The following is a 13,779-nucleotide window of genomic DNA, read 5'->3' on the forward strand; positions in this document are numbered from 1 at the left end:
TTCACTTGGAGGAGAGAGCAATGTAAATGCTTAACATTTTTGGCTCACTAAAGCTCACCTTTGGGAAGATATGAGCCCTTTCTCCTGCCATCTGAAGTAGAGAACAAAAACTAGAGGAATTACCTGGCCTGTGCTTCTATTTTCGTGCTCAATTTAGCCAGTACAGCCAAAAGCATCCAGGGGATCCAGCAAGGCAACTCTCCTGGAGTTGGATTTATCTTTTTCAAATATTATAGGTAATTTTTGCCTCTCATAACAGTATCTCAGCTGCTATTTCATAACATGTGTAACACTGTAGCCACTTCATCACCAAAGGTTCATCATACCCACCCCTTCTCATTTCTTTTCACAAACAGTGCTTTTGCCATATTTTAAAATATGAGTCAAAGTTGGTCTAGCAGATCTCACTTACGATACCAGTGTGTGGGGCAGAGTCCTTAAAGCTATTCCCAGGTTTGATGATTCACTGAAAGGATTGATGGGACTCAACATATAGTTGTACTCACAGCTAAGATTTATTACAGCAAAAGGATACAAAGCAAAAACAACAAATAGAAAAGGCTAATGGGGTGAAGTCCAGAGGAAACCAGGTACAGGATTCCAAGAGTTCTGTTCTCATGGAGTCATACAGTATGTGCCTAATTCCTCCAGCATCAGATTGTGACAACACATGAAATGTTTTCTACCAAAGAACGTCGTTAGAGACAGTCCAAGGTTTTTATTAAGGGTTGGTTTTGTAGGCACCCTTGCCAAGCATGTACCAAAATTCCAGACTCCCAGAAGAAAACCAGATGTTTAGCATAAATTACATTGTGTGTGCAAACAGTTTAGGCACAGTGGGTCCCTCTTATCAGTTAGGGAATGGTGGCCTTAACCAAGGGCCACCCTTGCAAGCAGAACTTTTTTAGTCTCAGACCTGCTGTGCTCACACTTTTCTGCGTAATAGGGTACAACATCAAAGGGAGTTGAAATTGTAGTATTATATAAACTTAGTTTAACTTGATAAATCCTTTTAGATTTCGTTCAGCAGGACAATGAATAAGAAACAGCTCCTAGAAGCTAAATAGTCTTATACCCTTACGAAATGTAATACTTGTAGATTTCTCCGCATAACAATGATTTAAAATGAGTACCTCACAATGGGAAATACAGCAAAGCCAGACCCACTGATTTGGAAACAGTGGGGGTCAGAGCAGAGTCATTTAAACAATGCTGTATTACAGCAATTTTGTATTTGTTCTTTGTAGTTAGTTTGAGAAAGCAAATTGTTCTCATATATTTTTGAAAACTTGTATTGAATTTAAATGTACATAGTTATAATAGACATGTCAGGAAACAATTCTGTTCCTTGGAGTGTAAGCATAAAACTCCCAATTACAATTTACTTTTTTAAAAATTTCACACATTTATATTGCTTTCAAACAGTAAACATTAACGATTCACTTCTTTTTAAATTGAGGTAAAATTCACATAACATATAATTAACCATTGACCATTTTAAAGTGTACAATTGAGTGGCATTTAGTATGTTCACAATGTTATGCATCCTCTACTTCCAAGATGTTTTCGTCACCCTAAAAGAAAACTCGATACCCATCGGTAGTCACTCCCCATTCTCTCTCTCCACCCCCATTCCCCTCATCCCCAGATCCTGGCAACCACTGATCTGTTTTCTGCCTCTGTGGATTTAATTACTGTTAAAATTTCATATAAATGAAATAATATTTCAAAGTTTGTCCACATTGTAGTACGTAATTCACTTTTAAGACAGTATTTCACTATAAATTTATAAACTTTCATACATAGTACATAATTTTTATCCTTTTTCTTCAAAACTGAATTACGGTAAAGTATAGGAAGCTTCAGTTTGTGACTAAAGGTTTGCCTTTTAGAGCATAAATAGTTTTTATCTTGTTCTCAATTGTATCAACCTTGAGACCTTGACTTTCTAATACCAATATAAAAAGTTCCAGTTTAACATTTTTACTTGTGCTTATTTTTATGAAATAAGGACAATACTGTATTTAAAAATTACAAGGGCAAACACTGCTGAATAGTCAGAGATGCCAAATTTACTGAAGTTAAACTATTCACTGATAGCACCATAGCACTACCACTAACCCCACAGCACTAGAGCCTGAAATGTCATTTTCAGCCACCGTATGAAATTCTGAATTCAAAATATGGAAAGTAGTTTTGAAAGGGGGGGGCTAAAGTATAATGTAAAACATTTTGAGTAGTTGGAAAGCCAAAAGTATAAAAGCTAACTACTGCCTAAGAAAAATTTCAGCTATCTGAAACATCTACTTATGTGAGGAGTTCTGACTTCTGTGTAATGATTGCAGGTAATGATGTTTTAATAGGAAATAGAAAAGTGCTGTTTCATACAGTAGTTGTATCCCAAGTCTTGATAGTTTTCCAGTTGTGGACCTCATGCTGGCTATTTTCTGTGTTCATTTGCCAGTTTGGCAAAAAGAAGCAGTCAGCTGCTGCCTTTTGTAGCTATTTTCATTTCTTCCTTTCTAAATGCAGTATCCTTTTCCACACTGCGAAAGCTATGTAGTTATAAAAAGTATCCAAGAGGAGCCAGAATATGTTGGATTGTCTCCTTTTTCTTGGTTACTGGGAAACTTTAGGCAGCTAAACTGCTGCATAGATCTTTCTTTTAATTACTATCGTGACAGTGGAAACCCTGGTGGCGTAGTGGTTAAGTGCTATGGCTACTAACCAAAAGGTTGGCTGTTCAAATCCACCAGGTGCTCCTTGGAAACTCTTTGGGGCAGTTCTGCTCTGTCCTGTCGGAATTGACTCGATGGCGATAAGTTTGGTTTTCTTTTTTTGGTTATAGCTTTCAAGCTACAATAGCAGAGTTGAGTATTTGTAACAGAGACAAAGTCTAAAATATTTACTATCTGTCCCGTGACGGAAAATGTTTGCTGACCCCTACATTATACCGTGCTTTCCTTAGAGGTGCTGTGACTTGAGTGCTCATTCAGTAATATAAATTTCAATCTTACTGAAGCATTAGACTTGGAAGAGAACCAATAAGGTAGATCGCCCATAATCTAATGAGAAAGGCAAAATACTGACTAACAACAAGAAGCCATGAATGTTTAGAAGCTTTCGGTATTAAATTTGAAAACATAGGCTAGGATGACTTAAATGTAGTTTTTTTTCTGTTACTATGATTTTATGCATTATAATTGTAACCATTTCATTTTTTTTTTGTGAAGGTAAGTCTAAATTGCTTTTGTTACCTTTTTTTTTTTAGTGAACAGTTAAAACTTCAGTCATGTATTTATGACATTTAAGCTATACCAAAAAAAAATTTTTTTTTAAGCTATACCAGCAGTTGTTTTAATTAATTTTATACTGAAATAAATCTTTGTTTATAACTAAGTATAATATAGCTTAGGTTTTAAAAAAATGTTATAGTAATAGGACTGAGATCAAGAGATGTATGTTGGGGGTGGGGAGAGGGCAGGGGCATAGGCACCAGCTGTACAGTGAGTAACCTTATAGGAGGGGGTAAGATTCCTCAGTAGATGATAGCCAGTTTGCCATCACATTTCTAAAAAACCAAAAACCAAATCCACTGCCGTCGAGTTGATTCTGACTCATAGAGTTTCCAAGGAGCACCTGGCGGATTTGAACTGCCGACCTCTTGGTTAACAGCTGTAGCATTTAATTACTACGTCACTGGGGTTTCCATCCCATATCTAAAGGCTATCTTTATTGTCAGTCAGTAGATCAAATGCAGTCTTTTTATCTCAGGTCATTTTCCTGAGTGAAACCAAACCCATTGCCGTCCAGTCAATTCCAACTCATAGCGACCCTAGAGGACAAGGTAGGACTGCCCCATAGGGTTTCCAAGAAGCACCTAGTGGATTCGAATCTCAGACCTTTTGGTTAGCAGCTATAGCACTTTACTATGCCAGCAGGGTTTCCTGAGTGAACTATGCCAATTTCATCTTGCTGTAGTACTTCTAATAAGGTTTTTAGTGGTGGTGATGTTAGTTCCTAAAATCTGCATGGACTCTTTAAAACAGCAGTTCTCCAATCTTTGACTTCCCAATTTTCACAAGAATAAAGGGGAAAGAGGGGAAGTTAGCATTAAGTAATTTTAACTTTGAAAAATTTATGTATTCATAGCATTTGGGCGAGGGACAAACTGTATCTCATTAAATGCCCCATGAAATTCCAATACTTTAATACCATGATACTCCATAATGTGTGAAAGAGTACCAAATATATTTGATACAGGATTTCAGTGACCATTTTATGGTCAATGTCAGGATAGGCTTTTGGAGTATCTAGTGTATACTTGGAAACCCTGGTGGTGTAGTGGTTAAGTGCTATGGCTGCTAACCAAGGGTTCGGCAGTTCAAATCCACCAGGCGCTCCTTGGAAGCTCTATGGGGCAGTTCTACTCTGTCCTATAGGGTCACTATGAGTCGGAATCGACTCGATGGCACTGGGTTTAGTTTTGGTTAGTGTATGCTTGGAGTCCCTGGGTGGTGCAAATGGTTAACACGCTCGACTGTAAAGCAGAAATTTGGAGGTTTGAAAGACAGGCCTGGGGATCTACTTTGAAAATCAGCCATTGAAAACCTTATGGAGCACAGCTCTACTCTAACAAACACGGGGTCACCATGAGTCAAAATCGATTTGATGGCAACTAGTTTTAGTATATACTCAGGAAGGCAGTTAATTACTAAAAAAAAAGCCACGAATGTTCAAAAGTATTGTTGGGAGTTATTGCTTCAGGGTACTGAATTTCTGTTTGGGATGATAAAAAGCTTTGTAAATAATGGTGGTGAATGTATTTAATGTCACTCAAATGTACACTTGAAAATGGTTAAATGGTAAATGTTATATATATTTTACCACAATACATTTAAAAAAAAAAAAAAAGCTTTTACTGTTAAGTCTAAAGTATAGGCTCTCGTTACTGTTGTTTGGTGCCGTCGAGTCGGTTCCAACTCGCAGCGACCCTGTGCACAACAGAACGAAATTCTGCCCGGTCCTGCGCCATCCTTACAATCGTTGTTATGCTTGAGCCCATTGTTGCAGCCACTGTGTCATTTCATCTCTTTGAGGGTCCTCCTCTTTTCCGTTGACCCTGTACTTTACCAAGCACGATGTTCACCAGGGACTGATCCCTCCTGACAACATGTCCAAAGCATGTGAGATGCAGTCTTGCCATCCTTTCTTCTAAGGAACATTCTGGTGTACTTCTTCCAAGACAGATTTGTTCATTCTTTTGTTCTGTCCATGGTACATTCAATATTCTTCGCTGACACAATTCAAAGGCGTCAGTTCTCCTTCAGTCTTCTTATTCATTGTCCACCTTTCACATGCATATGATGCGGTTGAAAATACATGGCTTGGGTCAGGCACACCTTAATGTTCAAGGTGACATCTTTCTTTTTAACACTTAAAAGAGGTCCTTTGCAGCACATTTACCCAGTGCAATGCATCTTTTGATTTCTTGACTGCTGCTTCCATGGGTATTGATTGTGGACCCAAGTAAAATGAAATCCCTGACAACTTCAGTCTTTTCTCCATTTATCATGATGTTGTTTATTGGTCCAGTTGTGAGGATTTTTGTTTTCTTTATGTTGAGGTGCAATCTGTACTGAAGGCTGTGGTCTTTGATCTTCATTAGTAAGTGCTTCAAGTCCTCTTTGCTTTCAGCAAGCAAGGTTGTGTCATCTGCATAATGCAGGTTGTGAATGAGTCTTCCTTCAATCCTGATGCCTTCTTCTTCTTTATATAGTCCATTTTCTCGGATTATTTGCCCAGCATACAGATTGGGTAGGTATGGTGAAAGAATACAACCCTGATGCATACCTTCCCTAACTTTAAACCACTCGGTATCCTCTTGTTCCGTCCGAACAATTTTGCCTCTTGATCTACGCACAGATTCCTCATGAGCACAATTAAATGTTCCAGAATTCCCGTTCTTCACAATATTATCCATAATTTGTTATGATCCACACAGTTGAATGCCTTTGCATAGTCAAGAAAACACAGGTAAACATCCTTCTGGTATTCTCTGCTTTCAGCCAGGAAACATCTGACATCAGCAATGATATCCTGGTTCCACATCCTCTTCTGAAACTAGCCTGAATTTCTGGCAGTTCCCTGTAGATATACTGCTGCAGCCACTTTTGAATGATCTTCAGCAAAATTTTGCTTGCGTGTGAAATTAAAGATATTGTACCATAATTTCAGCATTTGGTTGGATCACCTTTCTTGGGAATAGGCATAAATATGGATCTCTTCCAGTCGGTTCGCCAGGTAGATGTCTTCCATATTTCTTGGCATAGGCGAGTGAGCACTTGCAGCGCTGTATCTGTTGAAACATCTCAATTGATATTCCATCAATTCCTGGAGCCTTGTTTTTTGTCAGTGCCCTCAGTGCAGCTGGGACATCTTCCTTCAGTACCATCGGTTCCCGATCGTATGCTACCTTTTGAAATGATTGAATATCGACTAATTCTTTTTGGTGCAATGACTCTGTGTATTCCTTCCGTCTTCTTTTGATGCTTCCTGCATCATTTAATATTTTCTCGATAGAATCCTTCAGTATTGCAACTTGAGGCTTGAATTTTTTCTTCAGTTCTTTCAGCCTGAGAAACACCAGACGTGTTGTTCCTTTTCAGTTTTCTATCTCCAGCTCTTTGTACATGTCATTATAATACTTTACTTTGTCTTCTTGAGCTGCCCTTTGAAATCTTCAGTTCTTTTGCTTCATCATTGCATCCTTTTACGGTAGCTGCTCAATCGTTCGAGAGCAAGTTTCAGAGCCTCCTCTGACATCCATGTTGGTCTTTTCTTTCTTTCCTGTTTTTTCAATGACACCTTGCTTTCTTCATGGATGATGTCCTTGATGTCATTCAACAACTTGTCTCGTCTTTGGTCATTAGTATTCAGCACTTCAAATCTATTCTAGAGATGGTCTCGAAATTCAGGCGGGATATACTTATGGTGGCATGCCGGCTCTTGTGGACTTGCTCTGATTTTCTTCAGTTTCAGCTTGAACTTGTATATGAGTAATTGATGGTCTGTTCCACAGTCGGCCCCTGGCCTTGTTCTGACTGATGATATTGAACTTTTCCATCGTCTCTTTCTACAGATGTACTCAATTTGATTCCTGTGTATTCCATCTGGCAAGGTCCATGTGTATAGCTGCCATTTGTGTTGGTGAAAAAAGGCATTTGCAGTGAAGAAGTTGTTGGTCTTCCAAATTCTATCATTCAACCTCTGGCATTATTTCTATCACCAAGGCCATTTTCCAACTACCAATTCTTCTTTGTTTCCAACTTGGGCATTCCAGTCACCAGTAATGACCAATGCATCCTGATTACATGTTCGATTTCAGACTGTAGGAGCTGATAAAAATCTTCAATTTCTTCATCTTTGGCATCAGTGGTTGGTGTGTAAATTTGAATAATAGTCGTATTAACTGGTTTTCCTTGTAGGTGTATGGATATTATCCTGTCACTGGCAGCATCGTATTTCAGGATAGATCTTGAAATGTTCTTTTTGACAATGAATGCAACACCATTCCTCTTCAAGTTGTCATTCCTTACATAGTAGACTATATGATTGTCTGATTCAGAATGGCCAATACCAGTCCATCTGAGCTCAGTAATGCCTAGGATCTCGGTGTTTATGCATTCCGTTTCATTTTTGACAATTTCAAATTTTCCTGAATTCATACTTCGTACATTCCAGGTTCCAATTAATAATGGATATTTGCAGCTGTTTCTTCTCATTTTGAGTCATGCCACATCAGCAGATGAAGGTCTTGAAAGCTTTATTCTATCCACGTCATTAAGGTCGACTCTACTTTGAGGAGGCAGGTCTTCCCCAATTGTCTTTTGAGTGCCTCCCAACCTGGGAGGCTCATCTTCTAGCACTATACCAGGCAGTGTTCTGCTACTATTCATAAGGTTTTTACTGGCTAATTCTTTTCAGAAGTAGACTGCCAGGTCTTTCTTCCTACTCTTAGCCTGGAAGCTCAGCTGACACCTGTCTTCCATGGGTGACCCTGGTGGCATCTGAATACCAGTGGCATAGCTTCCAGCATCACAGCTACATGCAAGCCCCCACTGTACAGCAAACTGACAGACGTGTAGGGGAGGGGCATAGGCTGGGAAGATTTAAATGTAGCCTTTCCTGTGGTTTTTATGAATTATAAATAATAATCCAGTACTATGAATATTTTTATGACTATTTCATTTTCAAATAAAAAGTATAATATACATCTTTTACTGGTGGATTTTATAGTCTTAAGAAGTTTTTTTTTTGATTACTCATATGAGCTATAGAACTTTTTTCTACAGCTTCTTCTGCTGTAGTTTGTTCACTTTTCCTGTTTTTTTTTTTTTTCTTCTTCTACCCTTATTTTTTCCCTTACCATATATCTTCAAAGTTCTTAGGCTCTCTTCTTTTGTAATCATCTCTCCTTTTCTAATGGTATTATTACAGTAACAATGAGAGTATTTCTTTGGACTTTGAACTCTCTGATGTCTTCTTCCTAGAGATTCATCTCTCAGATTTCAGCTTGGTATGGGATTGGACCTACTGGTTACATGAACTTTCTACTTGTTTCTATACTGATAGATAGAAGTTTAGTTGTAGATTTAAGATTGTTATGCTTATCAGTAGTGCAGATAATTGCAGAAGGGTAAATTGTATGAATGTGTGCAAGGAGCCTTGGTGTTGCAGTGGTTATGCGCTCAGCTGCTAACTGAAAGGTAAGTGGTTCAAACCCACTAGCCACACACCACAGGGGAAAGATGTTGCCGTCTGCTTCCATAAAGATTACAGCCTTGGAATCTCCAGGGGGCAGTTCTCCTCTGTCCTATAGGGCCGTTATGAGTTGGAATCGGCTCAACAGCCGTTATGAGTTGGAATCGACTTGACAGCAATGGTGTGTGTGTGTGTGTGTGTGTGTGTGTGTGTGTGTGTGTGTGTGTTCTATATCTATTTAATATGTAATGTTGAGTTCCTTCTAGTTAAATGAAGTATGGGAGCCAGTTATATTGTTTGGGTTGACAACTTCAGTTCATTACTATGACTTTAAAACTTTTGTGAAAACAGATGAGTTAGGAGCTGATCACTTATATCTAAAGAGGTTCACCTTCTATAACATATTTCTGGGAAAAGTTTGTTAATTAAGTACAACTGAGTGTTGCAGATTATTAACCTAGAAATGGGGAAGTTGGGAGACAAGTTTAAAGCTAGAATGTGGAGCCCTTCACAATTAAAACTTAATCAGGAATTAGGTAAAGGTTTCTGGAGTCCATTGACAGCTACATTTTTTTCTTTTTTCATAAAGTATTTATCAAATGCTGTGCTTGACTACTCAAAGGTGATTAAGAATAGCCCAGGTTTTCCTGTAAAGACTCAGAGATGCAAAACAAGGAATTAGTTTCCCTTCATAATCCATCACTTGCCTCAAAGTTCTATCCATAGAATCACCTTGGAGTTGGAGAAATGCTAAGCGTTTTGATTTAAACAGGGAACAATCACTTCAATTAATAGTAGCAGCAGCTATGAAGAAGTGAAAGAACACTCTGGCACATTTCTCAGTGGGACTTGGGAGGATAAATCTGAAAGGATTGAAACTATGAATGTTTTACATCATGCACTTCCTGGGGACTTCCAGGCTTATTGAACACAAATTTTAAAAATGAAACAGTGTTGAAGATAATAAAGCCACAAAAAGATTTCTGGATGCCATTATGCTTTTCAGTGTGATTAATAGTAACATTTAAAACGCATCTAGAATATTAATTTTTTAAAAGTGTCTTGTTACTTTAAGTAAGTGTCCTAGGATATCATTGCTTTCTTAGATATTTCTTTTTTTCACATCTTGGCTATGAATTATTGTTCTAATGAACATATTGCCAAAGTAGTAATATAAAGCAAATGAAAACATGTCAATTTATTAATCTAATCTAAAACTCTGAAAATGTTACAGTTTAAGCTGTATTCTGTTAGGAGAAGATAAAGCCAAAACAAATGAAAGTTTCCATAGTCTTAGGAAAAACTCTTCAGAAACCACATCATATCCTTTATACCTTGTTATAGATAAAATATTCAGTAAACTGAGTGGATTTGTATTAAGGATAATAAGCACTTAAAATATTTAAAGCAGTACAATAAAACAGAAAATACTGCACTGAGAATAAGCACATGATGGTACCTCGATTTTGTGAAAAATAAAAGAACAGAATCAAATAAAATCCAGGCTGTCCCTGAAAATTCCCAGAGGTAACTGTAGTATTTTTATGTTAAGTGTAGAGTGATAGTCAGGGTAGCTCTATCTCAAAATACTAACAGTGATTATCTTCCAATAAAGAGATTATGGGGTTTTTGTCCCTTTACTCATATTTTCAAAAATTTCTACTGTGCATATGCATTTATATATTTAAAAAAAAAATAACGAAAACACTGAAAAGACTCAAATGGTGACCACGTTAACTGTATGTATAGGTCAGGAAATGTTCTACCATCGTGAAGTAGGTAGTTAATACTTATCTCTAAAATAGCCTTCGCAGATGTCTGACCCTGCTTGCTCACCTGCAGGTCCAACTCAGATGTGAACAACTGTCTGGAGGGATCCAGGAGCTTTTTTATAAGAATGGTATCTGCACAGTTGAAATCACTCCAAGGACTTAAATACCAATGCCTTGGTTCTACCTCTAGAGATTCTGATTTAATTGGTATGGGATATAGCTTGGGCACCAGGACTTTTGAAGTTTACCAGGTTATCATAATGTACAGCCAAGGCTGAGAGCCCTGTTTTGCAAGAAACTTAAGGAAACAGGTCATTTGCTTTTTGGTACTTTAATTTGTATTCTGTTAAAACTGTTACTGCCCTGTACAAAGTTTGTGTTGAACATTATACATATTATTTTCCTATGTATAATGTTTAACATCTGCTTTTTTTCAAGCTATGTTTTTAATGTCCAGCCTGCCATGGCATTAACTGGGCAACATGATAGACTACTTTTTTCTTCCTCCGCTCTTTCTTCTAAACTGTGGCAATAGTTGATTTTCTGAAGCAGAAAATAATTATATCACTACCCTGTGTAAAAAACCTTTGATTATCTGTTCTTTAAAGGCTAAAGTATAAGTTTCTTGGACCTCCATAGTCTGGCCTTTGTCTATTTTTAGTTTTATTTCCTGCCATTCCGACATTAGAAACTCCAGCCCTATTTGCCATTCCTTGAATAGGTCATTATTTTTCATACTTGCCTTTGCATACGCTTTTTTCCTTTGTCAGTAGTTGTGACCACAGTTCAACAGTAGATTCAAAAACAACATATATTGGAATGGAATGAAATTAGTATTTATTGAGTACATTAGCCAAGGACTGTGTTAGGTACTTTAAACTAGCTCTTATAATCCTCACAGCCATCCCTAAGATACAGTCATTCTCTTCACTGTATAGATAGGAACCTGAGACTTTCAGAAGGTAAATAAGTTTCTCAAAATTACACAGCTAATATAGGGCAAAGATGGATTTCAAATTCTAAGTCCTGTGTTTGTTCCCATGTCTTCTTCTGCCACCTATCATTACATCGTTTCAGCAGTAAATGCCCATGTGATCATTATCATATTCTCTTTCCAAACATGGTATGCATAAACATTTGATGATTTTTCAGCCTTGTTTTGAATTCTTTATAGTACAAAGAAGTAAACTTAGTGGTCTTAAAAGGCAGAATAGGAGTCCCTGAGTGGTGCATATGGTTAAGCGCTGTACTACTAACCAAAAAGTGGGTGGGTCAGGCCCACCCAGAGGCACCTCAGAGGTAAGGCCTGGTGATCTGCTTCCTAAAGGTCCTAACCTTGAAAACCTATGGAATAGTTTTACCCTGCACATGTGGAGTTGTCATGAGTTGGAATCAACTCAGTGGTAAACAACAGCAACAAAAAGGTAGAATAATCACTGTTTCCATTGTTCTGTATATAATCAGTTGTATTAAATAGTTTACTGTTGACTGTTATTGAGTTGTGTAGTCATATTTTTACATTTTAAAAATCTTTTCTTTGATGTCCTTATAAGTACTGAACATTTTCACTTTTCCTTTACTATAATTTAACACTTATTCTGTAGTTATTTGAGCAAAATGTCCTACATTGTTCACTATCCCACAAATTGTCTGGCTTGAGTAAGATAAATACAAATTTAAGTGTATTCAACCATAAAAGTCAGGCAGGCAGGCTCGTTTCCTATACATATGAAGAGGAAAACTGAAAAGCTTTTTATAGTGCAAAGTACAGCTTATGAAACTGTCTCTGTGTGGGAAAATGTTATAGTTTAACAAGAAGTTAATGTGGGTAATATTAAAAATTTGAGACTTTTTGGCTGTTAAGATAAATTTGGTCAAATATAGTTTATTCCCTTGCATATACCTTCCAAATTATGTTAACATTCTAATTATGATACTGTTTTTTTATGGATATTGCTTCATAATTTTTGTTTTATAATCTAATTGAATAATTTTTTCCTCCATTAGAATGTGAAACATGTTGCAGAAGTATTCATGAAGTGGCTGAAGGGGGAAGGAAAAAAGTGCCACTGCCTATCAGAAAACAAAACAAAACATGGGAAATACAACCACGAAATTCCGTAAAGCACTCATCAATGGTGATGAAAACCTCGCCTGCCAAATATATGAAAACAACCCTCAGCTAAAAGAATCCCTTGATCCAAACACATCTTATGGGGAGCCCTACCAGCACAATACACCATTACATTATGCTGCCAGACATGGAATGAATAGAATATTAGGGTAAGTATTACTGTAAAACAATTGATAACAAATTGGTGAAAGGTAAAAAGTATTATCTCTGAAAATATATAGATATATATTTTCTCGTTATATGGTCTTATGGTGAATTAAACTTCCAAAACTGAATATGCCTAAATTATGTAGTATGATTTTTTAATTAGACCAAAATTAGGTCAAAAGTTTTAATAGTAAGGGTGGTTCACACATTCTTGTTGCTGTAAATATGTTTTGATCCTCATTATATATATTTTTTATAATAATGTAGTATTTCATTTACAGTATCTTGATTTGTAGAAAAGTACTTGTCAACAAACAAAAATAACAGGGAGCAGTGCCTACGGCAAAGTTCTAAGCTATAATTAGCTAGTTCAAGTTGAGTTTGTCTTGTCTAGTTTTTTTTCTAACGGGGTTCAGCTACTTGAAAAGTCTTCTAAAGGCAAAACATTTCCTGAACACTTCGATAACTAAGAAGCTTTAAAAACACATACACAGACATAAATCTTTCATAAGAAAGCATTAGAATGACATAGCAAGTATGTGAAGATTCTTAGCCTAATTACCTGGAGATTTGATAGCCATTAAACAAAAGCAAAGGGTAGAAAAGTATTTCCAAAACAAGTATTATTGTTTTAGAAGTAGATTTTGCAGCTATGGAATTCTGATGCTAGAAGGGAAAGAAATACTTCTTTGCTTACCCAGTGAAGTCTAAATTCTTAAACCAGTTTTCAGGGCTCTTTAGAACCTGACAGAGACCTTAACTTTCAACCTCATTTCTGTTTCTTATGTATACAAATTGTCATTTGAGTTAAGCTCATTTTCTTGTCTCCTGAGACATGCCATGTCTGTTCCCTGAGCCACATCCATGCTGCTGTGTCTGCAGGAGTGTTCCTTCTTCATCTTCCTCTCAGCCTTCTCTGACTTAACTAAACCTTCCCCTTCCTTCAGGCATCTATTATGTTTC

The 13,779-nt window shown here is 37.0% G+C and overlaps 1 protein-coding gene across 4 annotated transcripts in view; it reads left to right on the top strand.

The window, feature by feature from the left end:
* Positions 1–13,779, top strand: part of ANKIB1 (ankyrin repeat and IBR domain containing 1) — a 159,518-nt gene that overhangs the window by 36,296 nt on the left and 109,443 nt on the right. For all 4 annotated transcript variants that reach the window (XM_049894010.1, XM_049894007.1, XM_049894008.1 and 1 more), the window contains one exon: positions 12,543–12,818. In XM_049894010.1, coding sequence (XP_049749967.1) covers positions 12,631–12,818 — 188 coding nt within the window. In that variant the 5' untranslated portion in view covers positions 12,543–12,630. The remainder of the gene's footprint in view (positions 1–12,542; positions 12,819–13,779) is intronic.

The sequence above is a fragment of the Elephas maximus genome, chromosome 8, assembly GCF_024166365.1.
Source record: "Elephas maximus indicus isolate mEleMax1 chromosome 8, mEleMax1 primary haplotype, whole genome shotgun sequence".
NCBI lineage: Eukaryota > Metazoa > Chordata > Mammalia > Proboscidea > Elephantidae > Elephas > Elephas maximus.